The following is an 18,159-nucleotide window of genomic DNA, read 5'->3' as shown; positions in this document are numbered from 1 at the left end:
AGATTTCAATATGAACTTGGAGTTTTAGGAGAAACATCAGAGAAAAAGTTTATTACTTAAATTAATAGAACTGAGAAATCCATAAAGTCTCCTTAGCCAAGCATTCAATATATTACTCAAAATTTCAGGTTCAATTATGGTGATTTTCCTGGGTAATTAGTATAGTACAAATATAATATGACAGTACTTTGTCAAGAGGAAAGTGGGCCACCGTGTTTCCCCCGAGTTCATTTAAGTATTTTTTTTTTTTTCAAACACAAATGATAGAGTAAGTATGCATACACAAAATCAGTTGCTGGATAGCCTAAATTGGAAGTAGCCTCAAGAAATGAGTGATCTCATTTTTAACCCATGCCTAATTTAGAGTGAACTTTATACTTCATGGAGTTTGCAGAAAGACTTTAAAAAGTAGCTTGTAAAAACTAAAGAAAAAGATAAGCTTTTCACTTGTTAAAAAATGTAACTTCGGTTAAAGTCAAAAATCAAATCTGACACTTTTAAAGAGGTCATGACTCATTACATACTTGTTTTTTTTTTATTTATTTTTTTATTTTATTTTATTATTATTATTTTCTTCCCGAAGGTCCACTGATAATGTTAGTGAAGTTTTTATGCACCAAAATAAAATTATATATTTATTATCATAATTTAGTAAAGTATGATAATTTTCCACCCTGTCTCTGTCCCTCTGTCTGACACGCTAGGTTTTGGCCTAAGCACCTCCTTAAGACTTCAGTGTAAATGTCCACTGTTGTGATTGGCAAACATTGTGCAGCCTCTCAAATACAGCCATATTTAAACCATAATCGGCAGCAAATAAACAAGCTCCACCACATAATAAAACTAAATTTCAGGGTCTACACATAACCACACCAAACACATTGCATTTGAATACATTAAACTGTTCACTCAAGCACAACTGGCAACACTCAGCACCATAAACTATCAAACAGTCATGACATTTGAAACATTCGTGAATGGAATTGGTTACTTACGGTTTTGCGACCGGATCCAATAGTGTTTTCAACTGCCCCATAAGCTTGAATCATATTGTGACTGGTTCACAAGTAATCCACGCTGATATGGGCCAAAAGCAGAAGTGGAATGGACCAAAATTTTAAATTTGCTGTTGTACTGGAAATGGATCAAAGTGATCAAAGATGTCCATCTAGTGCATGTTTACATAGACCTTTCAAATATAAATTGCGCAGATGGGAGCAAAAACATGTCCAGGACACGTTTATATACTCAATCAGCAAGAGACAGAATAGGGGTCTCCTTTTAGGAGTTATAACTTGACATGGTGTCTTTTAAAAGTGGCGCGAGATGCATGATAACGGTCAAAGCAGTTCGTCTAGTGTGTGTTTATGTAGAAAAACATTTAGGAAGGTGTCCTGTGTAAGTTCTCTTTGGTGTATGAATCTTCCATGACAGATGAGGCCCATCTCTTTCCTCTCCACCTGTCTGACTGAGTGCCAGTGGGCGTGGTCAAGGGTGCGATGTTGTAAAAGTGAGCATTGGCGTCTTGCTATAGAGGCAGTCTTTTGCTGACAAAATCCACAAATTCCAAACGAGATGTTTTTCCAGCTTGGTTTAAATAAATGCTCCTTTTCTATTAAGGAGGAAGTTTTGAGTTTTCAAACTTATGGTCTATATGTATATAAGAATGACCTCTTATATGTCAAAAGATCAAGGAAAATGTGATTTCTCATGTCATGACCCCATTAACTTTCTTAATACACATTCCTGGTATTATTGTAGAAAATTCTGTGGTACATCTTAGTACAAAAACAAAAAAACAATGCCTTCATAATCATTTATCAAAATGTAGTCACTCTCTGTCCTCTTATTTTCCAACCACCTGGCTCCATTCTGATATATAATGTCCACTTTTCACACTCCGATCAATTCCCAGTGGATAAAATCATTCCAGCCTACATTTTTTGTCATTGAATATTCTGTTCACATAGAAATGTCACATAAATAGTAATGAACAAAAACAAGAGAATGAATAAACTCAACATATTATTTTTCAATATGATGTATAAAGAAATGAATATAGCATTTTTCCATGTTTGTATTTCTTGTTCCTTCTCCATCTCAGCGAGAGCGAAGTTGTCTAATAATAATAATTTTTTTTTTAAAAACTCAGTCTGATTAGATCAGAGTGTGCAAATCAATAGAGCTCTAAATAGAATGAGACACACTGGGGAGAACCAGTATCACCCTGCACCTTGTGTCAGCTCGAGTAATTGGCTGTGGCCCTGTGCACTGGTGAGGGAGTTGTTTGCTGAAGGCAAATCTCATGGGACAAGATGGTGGGAGCTATGCACATACTATGCACAAAAATTGTCATTTCAAGTCAAGTTGTTTTTATTTGTATAGCGCTTGGCTTTTCACAACACACATCGTTTCAAAGCAGCTTTACAGAAAAAAGAAAATTAAACTAATATCTATAAAGTCTTAGAATGATCAGTGTGTAGTTTGATTAAATATGATTGTAAATTGTGTATAAAAATTTAATAATTAAATAATAATTGTATTTAGAATCCCTTTGAGCAAGCTGTAGGTGACTGTGGCATGGAACACAAAACTCCATAAGATGTTGGTTAATGGAGAAAAATAACCTTGGGAGAAACCAGGCTCACTGTGGGGGCCAGTTCCTCTCTGACAAAACAACATGAATATAATGCCAATATTAGTTAATTATGTGCAGTGCAGGTCATGGTTTAAAATTAGTAAACTAAGTAAGTGTTAAGGTCCAGTGTTTAAATTTCTTTTTATTTTTCATGAACTGTAAGATTAATGACTAATGTCTTTGAAGTCCATCCTGGATTAACTGCAGAAGTTCACATAGATACATTGTCCTTTTGTTAGTTGGCTGATGAAGTCTTTTGTTGGCAGTTAAATTATAGTCTATTTATTCCATTTAAAGAGTGTAGTCCATCAATAGACAAGGGTGGTGCATGCAGAGATCAATGAGGTGCATCACAGTTCAACTGGCAGGTCATTTTGGTGAGGTTTGTGGGGTCCATCCTAAATTCAAGGTTCAGGCAGTGGCATATGAAGTATCCGATGTCTTACAGTTGGAGTTGGCATCAGTTCATCCTCTGAAGTCAAAAGACTGAAGTGATGTCTGGCTAGTACCAGGTGTAGTTTGTCGTCATCACTCAGCGATACGTAGCAGTGGAGTCTGACACCAAGCAGGAACGGAGCTGGATCTGGTCAGCTCTGGTAACCTCGGGATATGAATCAATGTGAATCAATATGAAACAAATAGAATAATATTAGCGCAGATGTCATTCAATTTTATGTTATAGAGTTATAGATCATGACAGATGTTTCTGGTTCCGGCAAACCTAACTAAAGCAGCCTAATTGTGAGTTGATGGATAAATTAGGTGTATGCCTGGCTAAATAGATAAGTCTTTAGTGTAGACTTAAACTGAGTCAGTCTGTCTGTGTCCCGAACAGTGTTAGGGAGACTATTCCATAGTTTAGGAGCCAAATAGGAATCCTTTTGTGGATTTTGATATTCTAGGAACTATAAACAAGCCAGAATTTTATGATTGTAATGAACGTGTTCGAATATAGTGTGTCAGAAGGTCACTTAAGTACTGTGGAGCTAGACCATTCAAATCGCATTTGTGCCGTAACTTAGCAATATTTCTGAGATGGTAAAATGCTGTTCTGCAAACACAGGAAATTTGATTTTCAAAGGACAGATTGGTATCAAATATAACACCTAAGTTCTTGTTGAAGTCGATGTGATAGTACATCCATAGTTGGGAGGACACTACCTTTTCTAGTATTTTTGACATAAATGGATCAAGCTGTGGCTTATTAATAAGCGGTTTGATAACTGCCATTTTAAAGTTCCTTGGGACATGTCCTAAGGATAGCGAGGAGTTAATAATATTAAGAAGAGGTTCTGAGGTTACAGGAAATACCTCTTTTAAGAGCTTAGTTGGTATTGGATCTAACATACATGTTGTGGCTTTTGATGTTTCGATAAGTTTTGTTAGCTCTTCATGACCTATGACAGCAAAGGATTGAATTTGCTCATGAGGAAAATTATGAGACACTGTTTTCTGAGGTACTGTGACAGTTGATTGCATAGTTCCAATTTTATTTCTGATTGTTTCAATTTTATCAGTAAAGAAATTCATGAAGTCATTACTTTTGTGCTGCGACGGAATATCTGGTTCAGTCAATGCTTTATTCCTAACCAATTTAGCCACAGTACTGAATAAACACCTAGAACTGTTGTGGTTATTTTCAATGAGTTTGCTATAATATGCTGACCTGGCAGCTTTTAGTGCCTGTCTGTAGCTACAGACACTATCCTTCCATGCACCGCAAAATACCTCTAATTTTGTATTCTTCCACTTGCGCACCATTTTCCGAGCTGCTCTCTTGAGAGCATGAGTGTGATCATTGTACCATGGTGTGGGGCTTTTTTCTTGAATTTTCTTTAATCGAACACTATTAAGAGTGTTAGAGAAGACTGTATTTATATTTTCTGTTATTACATCAAGTTCGTCTAGACTTTTTGGCTTACTGAGTATGTGAGACAATTCAGGAAGATTATTAGTGAAGCTATCTTTTGTGGTCGAATGAATAGTTCTACCTGAACGATAGCATGGTGTAGATTGAGTGGCATTAGCTTATCGCAGCAAACAAGACACGAGGTAATGATCTGAGATGTCATCGCTCTGCGGTAGAATTTCTATAGTATCAACATCAACTCCATATGACAGAATTAAATCTAGCATATGATTATGGTGATGAGTTGGTCCTGTCACATTTTGTCTGACTCCAAGAGAGTTGAGAATATCGATAAATGCTAATCCCAGTGTGTCATTTTCATTATCTATGTGAATGTTGAAGTCACCAACAATTAAAGTTCTATCTACATTAACTACTAGATCTGACAGAAAATTTGCAAATTCATCAAGGAAATCTGAGTACGGCCCAGGTGATCTCTATACTGTAGCAAGTGCAAAAGACGACAGAGATTTTTTTATTTATATCTGACGGTATCACATTAAGCATTATTGGTTCAAAAGACTTAAACTTATATCCTGTCCTCTGAGTAACACTAAAAACTTAACTGTAAATTGTAGCAACACCTCCTCCTCAAACCTTCAGGTGAGGCTCATGTTTATAACAATAACCTGAGTGAGTAGATTCATTTAAACAAATATATTCATCCAGTTTAAGCCAGGTTTCAGTCAAACAGAGTGCATCCAAACTATAATCTGTAATAATTTCATTTACAATTAGTGTTTTGGTAGAAAGAGATCTAATGTTTAGTAGCCCTACCTTTAAATGATGTTTATCTTTACATTTTTCTTTTTCTTTTCAAGTTTGACCTTAATCACATTTTTTCTAAATGATTTAGTGAGAGGTTTGTGTTTGGTAGTTCGGGGAACAGACACAGTCTCTATATGATATCTAGGTGATACAGTATGTGTTGTAGTTTATGTGACCTGTGTGATGTCTCAAGGCAGTTAGCAGACGTTCGGATTAACCAGTTTGTCTGCTTCCTGCCCTGGGCCCCAATTAGTCAAATACTATCACTATTAAGGCTATGAGCCAAATTACTAGAGACAAGAGCGTCACCTTCCCTGGAGGGATGGAGTTCGTCTCTCTTTAGATGGTCAGGTCTACCCCAAAAACTCTTCCAATTGTCTATAAATCTTATGCTATTCTCCAGACACCACTCAGACATCCAGCAATTCAGTGACACTAATCTACTATAAACCTCTTCACCACAATGAGCAGGGAGGGGGCCAGAGCATATTACAGTGTCTGACATCATTTTTGCAAGTTCACACACCCCTAACATTATCTTTAGTGATTTATGACTGGCAAAAAGTAAATTTGATCAGATGTCAGATGCTCGAGCCCCAGAAATGCATATAATGATGTTAGCTGGAGACTCTATTTCCACTTTTCTTACAATAGAATCACCGATTATTAAGGCTCTTTCAACGTGATTCTCAGTGGGTGCATCACTGAGTGGGGAAACCCTAACAGGAACAGGAGAGTTGTGTCACTTTGCTGAGCAAGAATGTTGCCGAAAACTGCTGTTGTAATGCCCAGTTTGTGGTCATGGACCCTGAGGGAAATAGAGTATGAACTTTGAACAAATTAAGTTAGTCAAACCTGAACAATAGTGTCTCCAATTCGCAATTTTTTTAAGCACTTCTGCAGTGCTCCTCAACTGTAGTTCTAACTTTGGTCACTGGGGGTTAGAAAAGTTAGAAATTCTGAGAGCATAGACTGATTTGTTGTGAGATCACTCTGGCATGAAAAGGGAGAAGAAGGTGTGCAAGAGAAGGTGTAGACCATTTCTACCTTCTGCCAGACTGGCAAATGTATGATCCCTTAGCAGCAAGATGGAGGAGCCAATTATGCTGACGGGTCAGTGACAGTATTACAAGTGCAGCATTGAGTGTTGCACAGATGCTTGATTGAACTAATTGATTCCCAATTCTAATGCTACCATCAAGGGCTTCCAGGTGGTGTGTGGATGAAGGAAACAAAAAAACTGGGAAAATGAAAGGAGCAGGGTTGGTGGTGGTTTGCTCAATAGACTGTGCAATCCTATTCACATTGCCATGTGAATCTTAAATCTTAACTCTTAAATGCCCATGCTCTTGTAATATTATGGAAATCTTCTTTTCACAGGTGAGGATGACAGTCTGGCCTTCAAGAAGAAAGTCACTATTGAGGATCTCTTCAATGGAAAGCTCCAGGCCCATGACCCTGAGGCAACATGGCTTAGCAGTGAGTGGCATTTGAGTGTTACTTGCAACCTTTTAGCAGCTAGAGCTGTGAGTGAATTCAGTGTCTTGTTTCATAACAACAAGGAGAGAAACTGCATCAGGATCTGCATCTAATGTCTCATTCTGATAGTCTGCAATCTCTGAAGTACTTCAGATAAAAATCCCTATTTAATATGGGCAGGTGCAGAGATATATTCTTTTCTATCATTACACATTCTTTTCTTTATTCAGTCTTGAGTTCTTTCAAGCTGGTGCAGAAGTTCTGGGTTTTCATCGTACACTTAGGGTGCTTCCACACTGGCAGTTTAGTTCAAAACACAGCACGGTTCGCATGAAAAATTGGTAATGTGAAAGCTGTCATGTGGACCGGGCAGCACACCGCGGTACCGAACCCGAGACTACCTGTAGGAGGTGGTCTGAGTTCGGTTGCAGTGGAACTGTAGCGCAATTCGCGTGAATGTGAAAGCAACTCAGACTTGGGTGCGCACTCGTTCAGGAAGTAAAGTAACCTGCGCATGCGTTTTAGCTGATGACGACATCTATCTGTCTATCTATATACCTTATAAATACTATATATAAATACTATTATAGGTTATAAATATAGGGTATAATAGGAGATGACAGTGGCGATAACTTCACCTTGGACACGAGCGTGAGTAAGCGTGCAGTGTAAACAAAGATGCAAATGAATTCCTTGCAATCAGCTGTCTCCTCAAAAAATACCATTTGCGAGCAGCAGCAAGCTGCCTTCCCCTGGACATCTGATGAGTTACACCATGAAGCGCACATATACGCAGTTGTCGTTCACTCTGTTGTGCATAATGGCACCAAAATAACAAATAAACAAAAAGTATTATGAGTCGCATTGTGTTCTCCATGCGTGTTTGTGATGATGTAAGATGACCACAAATGAACCGGGGTTTGATAGAATCAAGTGAGTGTGAAACCAGACCAAAACTGCGGGGGGCACCGGGAACAATCGCACTCAGAATCGGACCGCAGCAAACGTGCCCAGTGTGAAAGCCCCCTTAAAGAAATTACTTTGGACTCATAGTAATTTATATTGACTGTAAAACTTATATTACTTTTTAGAAAGAGATATGTATTACTTTTCTTTGCAGAAAAAAATGTCTTTAGATGTGATGGAGCTTTCCACACCCTGCTGAAAACCACAACTAAATCCAATTTAATGTAATAGCTGGTTTTATGTAGTTTATATCTGGTCCAAGTGTGTCTAGATGGTTTGTTTAGTTGGACTATCAGCTGGGAACCTGGTTTTGACCTGGTAGAGGAACAAAAACCAGCTACCATGTTCCAAAAAGCATCTTGCTGTTATTTTTTTAATTAAAAAAAGGGAATAGTAAAATAGTGTGTGGATCTCCAAAAAGCATCTTGTCCACCTTAAATATGGGTGTATGACATTATTTTGTCATCAGGGTTTACTCTTAACCAAAAACAGGGATGAAAAGATACGTAAGGTGTAATCAACGATGAGGTGTGCATTAAGCGATTTAAGGGGGGCACCCTCTTGCGTTTTTAAGCAGTACATGTTAAGCCGCACAGCAATATTCAATGATATTTATCATATTACAGTTTAAATAGTTTTGCCTCGTCTTGCCGGACAGTGAAAGACACATTTAATAGGTCCCGGTTACCTTCTCTCCCCCTCCGAGAAAAACAGCTGAATGTCAAACCATACTTTCCTTACAAGTGCTTTGGGTGAGTAAAATGGTGCTGATGATCACTGTTGTCCTATTCACCTTATTCAACCCACTCCTTTTCCGCACTCCGCTCTTCCGAATATTTTCATTTAACTTCCTGTTTGTATTGAAGCTTCTGAGAAGAGTTGATCAAAATGGATTACGTGTGGGAGCACAGAAAGTATTTTTCCCCAAGAGTTGATGGTGTGAGACTACAGCACCCCTTTACTACATGAAAATGCTAGTGAGATGTTTTTTTGTTTTTTTCACTCTAAATTTTTTTTTTTATCCGACACCCGCTTAAGTAAACTGGAACTGGCAGATCACATTTGGACAGCTATGACACACTGCACTTTTTCATAATACAAGTGTTTAATTGTTATACTTGTAATTCTGCTTAATTTTTAGGTTTCAACTTGTTAATAATATGTGTTAAAATGTGTAGTTGATATGAAATTTCCAACAGTGACAGCTCGTATTATTACACATGCAAGTTCATAACATTAAAGAGAATTACAAGTGTACTTTTTAACATTTATTTGTCACCCTACATTTTTTATAGGCTTAAATGTGATTAAAATAGTTGTAAACTGAATAAAAATTAAAACATACACTTTCACGTGTGTGTGTGTGTGTGTGTGTGTGTGTGTGTGTGTGTGTGTGTGTGTGTGTGTGTGTAAGTGTCACCCCTCCCCCCGCCCCGGTTTAACTCTTAAAAAATCAGCTTACCTTAACTATAATGTGATGGGTGATTGACATGGTCAGATGGTCAGAGGTGTCTTACAGATATATTTTTAATCACTTTGTGTTGTCTCTTGAAGTTTAATGAGCACAGAGGCAAATCAGTACGTCCACAGCGTGAAGGTAGGATCTTGTGTATTTATGAATGAAGTACTCTTGTTTTAAAATCTACCTGCTCTGCTTCCAGTTGTTATGACATCTCCTGAACACTTTAAAATACTCATGATAACATTTAACAACTCTATAACCTGTAAATCCACTTCGCTAGCTAATTACACTTTGCTAGAACGGAAGTTCAGAGACAAAATTTTCAAGATGGTTGCGTGCTAGTTTCTCTGGCGCATAAGCTGAATAGCGCTTCACAATTGTTTTAAGACATGCATGACTTGATTATGTTTTTTTGTCATTTGACAGTTAATCCCGGCTCTGAGAGTATATTCATGTCCGGAGGTCATTTGAAAGGGCATAAAACACTCGCAATGTGTCATTACGGAGCACAGCAGAGTAGGTGCATTAATGTAGAACAGTGATTAAAACTGACTGGAACTACCTGTGCATTAAAGGTTTTAATGCACGCATTCCAGCCAATCAGAATCGAGTATTCAAACAGACCATGGTATAAGGTAATGATAATTCACCTTCTCAAAAAATAAAATATTATTGGCTAAAGCTCTTTATTTCCTTAATTTTCACTGTGGAAGAAAGTTAAAGTTGTACTAGGCCATAATACTAATCTCAGAATATTAAAGTGAAACATTTCTTAAGGACAATAGAAATATATTTTAAGCTTTAGTCTTAGTACCTAACTTGTATTATTTGCTGCCACAGTAAATAGCTGTCAAAAGCACAACATAGGCTATATAACTTCTTCTATGTCACTTTGGTAAGAAACCATCTGCCAAGTGCATATAATTGTTTCCACAAGGATGACTCGATGGTCAGACTAATTAACCATTAGAGCAAAGGTTGGCACAACCTCACTAACTGGCTAAATCCCCCACAAGATTCAGTTTGTTCCCCAAACAAAATAAGAATTTTTGCATTGTAATTCACTATTAGCACATCTGCAAACCTCTGACCCATTAGATCACATTAGCATGTCACCTGGTTCTCAACAACATTTGCATGTTTTTGTGTGTGTATTATTCCAAATAAGCTTTCGATGTATTGTTTTATATTAGCATGTTCTATTTTAATGCAGTGTTGTAGTTTCTCCTGTTAATATTCACACACCATTGTTTATATATAATAAACATGCTGTTACATGCTGTAATTGTGCCTATATTATACACTTTACACAACAGTAAGCAGCATACTTAAAATAGGTCCATTATTTTTTAAAGTGGTAGTTCGGATGCAGTGACTTTAATGTGACTAATGTTGCAATATGGGTATTTTTTCCTTTTGTTTTATGAATATACATCAGTCTTTGAGCACTACACTTGACCCAAGAGCCAATTAGGGTTACTGTCACTGAAACTAAAGTATTTTAAATAATAAAAGCAAGTTTACCAATGTGCCTTGCAAGTATAAAACTCTAAACTCTTAACCTCATCAGATAATACTATAACCATCTGTCTATCTGTCTGTCTCTCACTCTCTCTCTATTATTTAAAATTTGACTTTTAGGCCTGCAGAAGTGTGTAACATTATAGATAGTCTTTATTCCTTTTTCTAAGGCTAATACAATTGTAATTGGGTGAAATTAAACATTATACCACAACTTGTACTGGGGACTTAAATGGCAAATTGTAGGAATGACCCAGCAACTGTTCCACACTGCCACAATAGGACACTGTGACGAGGAGGAGGGCGTGGCCGGGCCGTGATGGAGCACGGCCTGCGCTGAATCAGCTGATCAGCAGGACAGCGAGATAAGAGGCAGCCGAAGACGCTGGTTCGAGAGAGAGAAAGACGCATGCGGCCGCGTTGCATGTATGTCTGTGTCCTTAGGTTTTATGTTGTTTAAGTTCATTTATATCATTAAAGTTTATGTTTACTGTTCAGCCGGTTCCTGCCTCCTCTTTGCCCGTCCTTGAACTGTTACAGGCACAAAGAGTAAAGCCAAGGTCATAACACTAATAAACACAAATACACTTCTAAGAAAAAGCAGTAATGCTGCTGTGATAAATGTTTTGCACATAAGCTCTCCTCTGAGATCGTTCCTGGTGTATTTTTTTATTTTTATTTGTATTTATTTTTTGACTAAGGCTCTGTTGATGCCTTATTGTAGCTAATGTTTCCACTGAATTTTGCTGTCCCTGAAATTTCAATAGCTTTTTGGTAAGGGTGGAGAGCAAGAGGTACTTTGTCCTCGGTGGTATAAAGGGTTGTAGAAGTGCAGCCCTGGTGCCTTGTAAACAGCGCAAAAGATACAAATCATCTGCATCTTGATTAACCTCTTTTTTTATTCTGCTCCTGAAAATACATTTGTTGATTTAAGGCTGTGTTTACCTCAGAAAAACAGCCCCATTATTCTCTCTCTGACATGCTCCACAACTCATCATAGAGCCTTTTAAAAGTGATCACTCTTCTGTATTATTTATCAAGGCCGGAAGCTATCGGAAGCTATCTGCATTCAGGTCTGTAGCAGACTTGTTTACCAGGGTAGTATAACATTTACAACATGAATAAATGAAGAACACGGTTGCATACGGTTGAAAAAGGATATGCACATTTCTATGTATACAGTAAATTTATTTTTGTAGCAATGTTACGTTAGCAGAAAATTCACATTGCATGTCCATTTATACACATTTCTTACATGTAAAGTTATATATAGTGAACATAAAATTGCAACAAAATGACATCCATGCAAAAAAACAAATAAATAAATAAATACAAAACGGCAATAATGAAAAAACCTGATGTAGTTCTGTAAAAAACAATAAATTGTACCTCCTCACAGTACGTAACACTACAAGTTCCCATTTTCTTGGTGGACATCCTGTCACTCTTTTTGGTCTGGCCAGAGATTTAGCAGACATCACAAACATTCCATGTCATAGATATTTGTAGAATATACATGTATGTCTGACAGATATTGATAATTGAATGGAACAATTTGCATGCGATGGCTCACACAATGAAAGAATGTTTAGAAGTTGTGAAGAGAATGCCAATTTTACTGAGAATCAACTCATCAGTTTTGATCAGCAAGCCATGTGCATTTAGTTATTGTGCAAATTGTAGGTAATTGTACTTACTCTTTTGCACACATGTCTCAAAACACGTTCAATTTGCTTAAATGAATAAGAAATTCAAATCTGGTGTGAACAAGAATCTAAATGTTCAGAGATTTGAACTTAGTATTTTGAAAAAAATAATTCTCGTTCGAGAATTGAGCCAAAGCGATTGAGAAAAACTGTAATAACACACAAATTATTGTATCGTTCTTGTACATATTGAATACATCATTCAAACATTCACAGTGTTGGTTGGAAAAAGTTGGCAAACCTGGCATCCAATTAATGAAACAAGATTGGAGGTGTGGGTTAGAGCTACTTTGACTTATAAAAAGCACTCATACATTTTGAGGGTTAAAAAGTTATCTCGAAGAGCTTTAATATTAATCTGTCTACAGTCAGACAGTTTGTCTAAAAATGATTTTGTACTGTGGCTACTCTCCCCAGAAATGGCCGTCCAGCCAAGATGCCTCAAAGGGCCCACCGCAGAATGCTCAATGAGATAAAAAAGAACCCTAGAGTGACAGCTAAAGACTTGAAGGAATCATTGAAACTCTGTTCATGAGACTACTATATGGAAAACATTAAACAGGCATGGTGCAGGGCTCGACATTAAGCATTGTCATGTTACTTGTCCAGAAACAAAAACAAAAGAAAGGATGTAAGAAAGACAAAAAAAAGAAAAGCCTCCATCGTCATCATTTACACCTAATAGGGATTAAGAACACAATGCAGAAAGACGGTAAATCATTACTCACCCTCAAACCTGTATGAATTTCTCTCTTCTGAGGAACACAAAATTAGATTTTTGGCAGAATGTTAGTCACAGTCACTTTTAGGTTTGAGAATTGTAAGAAATTTTACAATTCCAATTCCTCTTAACGAATCCGGTTCCTTAACGGTTCCAATAAGGATTCCAGTAATTCTTTTAGTACTTTTTTTTAAAGAATAATTTAGAAATTAGAAATGCAGTTCTTACAGTGCATCCGGAAAGTATTCACAACGCTTCACTTTTTCCACATTTTGTTATGTTACAGCCTTCTTCCAAAATGAATTAAATTAATTATTTTCCTCAAAATTCTACAAACAATACACCATAATGACAACGTGAAAGAAGTTTGTTTGAAATCTCTGCAAATTTATTACAAATAAAAAATGAAAAAAATCACATGTACATAAGTATTCACAGCCTTTGTCGTGACAATCAAAATTGAGCTCCTGTTTCCACTGATCATCCTTGAGATGTTTCTACAACTTGATTGGAGTCCACCTGTGGTAAATTCAGTTGATTGTACATGATTTGGAAAGGCACACAACTGTCTATATAAGGTCCCACAGTTAACAGTGCATGTCAGAGCACAAACCAAGCCATGAAGTCCAAGGAATTGTCTGTAGACCTCCGAGACTGGATTGTATCATGGCACAGATCTGGGGAAGGGTACAGAAAAATTTCTGCAGCATTGAAGGTCCCAGTGAGCACAGTGGCCTCCATCATCCGTAAATGGAAGAAGTTTGGAACCACCAGGACTCTTCCTAGAGCTGGTTGCCTGGCCAAACTGAGCGATCGTGGGAGAAGGGCCTTAGTCAGGGAGGTGACCAAGAACCCGATGGTCACTCTGACAGAGCTTCAGCATTTCTCTGTGGAGAGAGGAGAACCTTCCAGAAGAACAACCATCTCTGCAGCACTCCACCAATCAGGCCTGTATGGTAGAGTGGCCGGACGGAAGCCACTCCTCAGTAAAAGGCACATGACAGCCCGTCTGGAGTTTGCCAAAAGGCACCTGAAGGACTCTCAGACCTTGAGAAACAAAGATTGAACTCTTTGGCCTGAATGCCAAGCGTCATGTCTGGAGGAAACCAGGGACCACTCATCACCTGGCCAATACCATCCCCACAGTGAAGCATGGTGGTGACAGCATCATGCTGTGGGGATGTTTTTCAGCGGCAGGAACTGGGAGACTAGTCAGGTTCGAGGGAAAGATGAATGCAGCAATGTACAGAGACATCCTTGGTGAAAACCTGCTCCAGAACACTCTGGACCTCAGACTGCGGCGAAGGTTCATATTCCAACAGGACAACGACCCTAAGCACACAGCCAAGATAACAAAGGAGTGGCTCTGGGACAACTTTGTGAATGTCCTTGAGTGGCCCAGCCAGAGCCCAGACATGAACCCGATTGAACATCTCTGGAGAGATCTGAATATTGCTGTGCACTGACGCTCCCCATCCAACCCGAATGGAGCTTGAGAGGTCCTGCAAAGAAGAATGGGAGAAACTGCCCAAAAATAGGTGTGCCAAGCTTGTAGCATCATACTTAAAAAGACTTGAGGCTGTAATTGGTGCCAAAGGTGCTTCAACAAAGTATTGAGCAAAGGCTGTGAATACTTGTGTACATGTGATTTTTTTCGTTTTTTATTTTTAATAAATTTGCAAAGATTTCAAACAAACTTCTTTCACGTTGTCATTATGGGGTATTGTTTGTAGAATTTTGAGGAAAATAATGAATTTAATCCATTTTGGAATAAGGCTGTAACATAACAAAATGTGGAAAAAGTGAAGCACTGTGAATACTTTCCGGATGCACTGTATTGCATTTACTACCCTCTGCTGTCTGTTACCAAATAATGAGATATTTTCAGATTTGTACAGAGCAGAACTAACAAATCAGAAACACATTTAAAACAGTTCTTGTAAAAGGTGTGTTTGCAGACTTTTTAGAGACATAATTGCAATCCAAAAATAGATCCTTAATCTATTTTAATTAAAGAAATCTAAACCAACACGAAATGTGATGGCATATTTCATTAATTAATTAATTTATTATTTTATAAAATTCTACTTATTACAACAAAACTTGTTTATCTTTAATTATACATTTTCATATGAACAACCACTCAGTAACTGCACTGCTTGATTTAATAGAGACACAGGTCATCATTAAATAAACAGTAACAGTTCCAGAGACAGTTTAGACTGTGTTTTGTAGCCTAATGTTGTATTTCAGGCTTGTGAGACTTCAACAGTTCTTATTTAATTTCAAGTTGGACATTCATAACTTGCACATCAGTATAAGATTACTTGTATACTGGAAGCGCTGTATGTTTTGCACTGTTGATTCAAAAGAACCGGCTTCTTTGAATAGTTATTTCGGGAATCGGATTGCACCGGAAGCACCATATGTTTTGCGCTGTTAATTCATAAGAACCGGCTCCTTTGAATAATGATTTCGGGAATCGGACTGTACCGGAAGCGCATATGTTTTGCGCTGTAAAAAGAGCCGACTCGAGACTCGTTCGATTGGGAATTAAATACACTGGTAGAACTGTGTGTTTGATACTGTAGAGTCAGTAGAGGGAAGTGCTGCTGCAGAGATGCGCTGCTGGAAACACTGTCAGATTATTTGAGGACGGTGTTCCATCCACATCGGGGGAAAATTGCACCCTGGAGAACCGTTAACGGAATGGAAAGTCAGGAAGATCATACTATTCCTGTACTTTTTAAAGAATGGAACCGGTTCTGAACAAGAACTGGTTCTCGGTTCCCAACCCTAGTCACTATTCACTGTCACTGCATCTTTTTTCCCCATAAAATAAAAGTGAATTGAAACTGAAACTAACATTCTCCCTAACATCTCCTTTTGAGTTCTACGGAATATAGAAAGTCAGACAGGTTTGGAACAACATAAAGGCGAGTAATGATGACAAAAAAATTTTGTAACACTTTACAATAAGGTTCATTAACATTAGATAATGCATTCGCTATCATATATTTTACAGCATTTATGAATCTTAGTTAATGTTAGTTACAAAAAAAAAAATACAATTGTTCATTGTTAGTTCATAGTGCATGAAGTAATGTTAACATATACAACTTTTTATTTGAATGTATGAAAATGTGTTAACATTAACGTCCTGGTTACTGTCGTAACCTCCGCTCCCTGATGGAGAGAACGAGACGTTGTGTCGATGTAGTGACACTAGGGGTCACTCTTGGGAGCCCCAAACACCCCTGATTTTGAAAAAAGGCCAATGGGAATTGGCAAGTGGAATTTGCATGCCACTCCCCCTAGACATACGGGTATAAATAAGCTGGCTCGCAACCACTCATTCAGGTTTTGTTCTGAGGAGCCGAGACAAGGTCCTGGCCATTTCAGCGGGTAGTTCAGTACTGTGGCAAGAGGGACACAAAGTCTCATTCCCTTCATCTGGGAATGGAGGTTACGAATGTAACCAGGATGTTCCCTGTCTGTCACTCACTCGACGTTGTGTCGATGTAGTGACACTAGGGTCCCTATACGAAACGCCACAATAAGCTGAACTGTGTTACGTGGACTGGTGGTGCAAGACAGGCAGACCGCTGTGTACCTCTTAGCCAGTGCACCAGGCCATCACGTAACCTCCCCCAATGCTCTTATGAGCGTCGAACGGTCCTTTGGGTACAAGTAGACTTGCCCAACAAATAGGGACAGGCTAGCCCAGCTGTGGCCTCTTTTCCTCTTTTTTCTCCCCAAAAAGAGTGGAATTTTGTTTACCGGCTGGGGGCCATAAGTGTCTATGTCGAGGGGGGGTGCCAATCCCAAGGGGAAGACACCGCGGAGACCACATCCCGCCCAGGATGGATGGGTATTTTGAGTGGAAATACGTCATATGGACTTACCGAGTCTTGTCGGAAGTATGTCATGTGGAGAGGTCCCATGGTAGGTCCTACCCAATGGGGGAGGAGTTCTACAAACACGGTGACCGGGGGCAGAGGAACCTCTGCCCAAGGAAGACGCAGTTTACCGACAGGGAAATGATTTAGCGGAAGATATATCACATGGGGTCACCTATGGGGAACCAGCGATGTGGAGCACCTACCCCAGTGCAGGGCTTAGTTAGTACATGTACTGGGTCGGCAGCGTGTTCCTCCACAAACTCGTCTGCCACAGGGCTAAGGAGGAAATTCATCCAGGGATCACAACTTGTGAACACGACTGGGAGTCAAAAGCGCACGTCTTCACCTCATGGGAGGGGAAAGGCGCTATGCGCAAGTGGTACACCCAGCCAGCTGTCCCGGAACTTACCTGCTCGTACCTGACAATACATGGGACGAGACAAACACAACCCGGAGATTATAGAACCTTGCAAAGGTGTTGGGTGTTGCCCAGCCCGATGCTCTGCAGATGTCTGCCATAGAGGCACCATTGGTCAGGGCCCAGGAGGCTGCCACACTCCTAGTAGAGTGGGCTCATAGCCCCACAGGGGGTGGCATGTCCTGAGCGTGATATGCCATCACGATGGCGTCAATGATCCAATGGGCGATCCTCTGTTTGGAGACAGTGCTCCCTTTCCACTGTCTGCCAAAGCAGACAAAGAGCTGCTCGGAACTTCTAAAGCTCTGCATGCGATCCAAATAGATGCATAAAGCACGCACCGAACACAGCAATGCCAAAGCTGGGTCTGCCTCCTCCTCGCAGTGCTTGCAGGTGCACCACCTGATCCCTAAATGGGGTCGTGGGAACCTTGGGCACATAGCCCGGTCAGGGTCTCAGGATCACATGTGAGTAGCCCGAACCGAACTCCAGGCAAGTTTTGCTGACAGAGAACGCCTGCAGGTCCCCTACCCTCTTGATGGAAGTGAGCACAGTCAGGAGGGCAGTTTTCAAAGAGAGTGCCTTAAGCTCAACTGACTCTAGGGGCTCGAAGGGAGCTCCCCGTAGACCCTGAAGGACTATAGAGAGGTCCCACGAGGGGATGAGGCG

General features: G+C 39.2%; 1 protein-coding gene across 3 annotated transcripts in view; it reads left to right on the top strand.

The window, feature by feature from the left end:
• dpp6b (dipeptidyl-peptidase 6b) overlaps positions 1–18,159 on the top strand; it is a 182,431-nt gene that overhangs the window by 115,770 nt on the left and 48,502 nt on the right. For 2 of the 3 annotated variants that reach the window (XM_051700839.1, XM_051700840.1), the window contains exon 3: positions 6,697–6,794. In XM_051700839.1, the coding sequence (XP_051556799.1) occupies positions 6,697–6,794 (98 nt within the window). Of the gene's footprint in view, positions 1–6,695; positions 6,795–18,159 lie in introns of all 3 variants that reach the window. The other variant, XM_051700841.1, reaches the window with a different exon arrangement.

Source organism: Myxocyprinus asiaticus, chromosome 6 (genome assembly GCF_019703515.2).
Source record: "Myxocyprinus asiaticus isolate MX2 ecotype Aquarium Trade chromosome 6, UBuf_Myxa_2, whole genome shotgun sequence".
In the NCBI taxonomy this organism is placed as follows: Eukaryota; Metazoa; Chordata; class Actinopteri; order Cypriniformes; family Catostomidae; genus Myxocyprinus; species Myxocyprinus asiaticus.
This window is presented reverse-complemented; position numbering and strand designations above follow the sequence as displayed.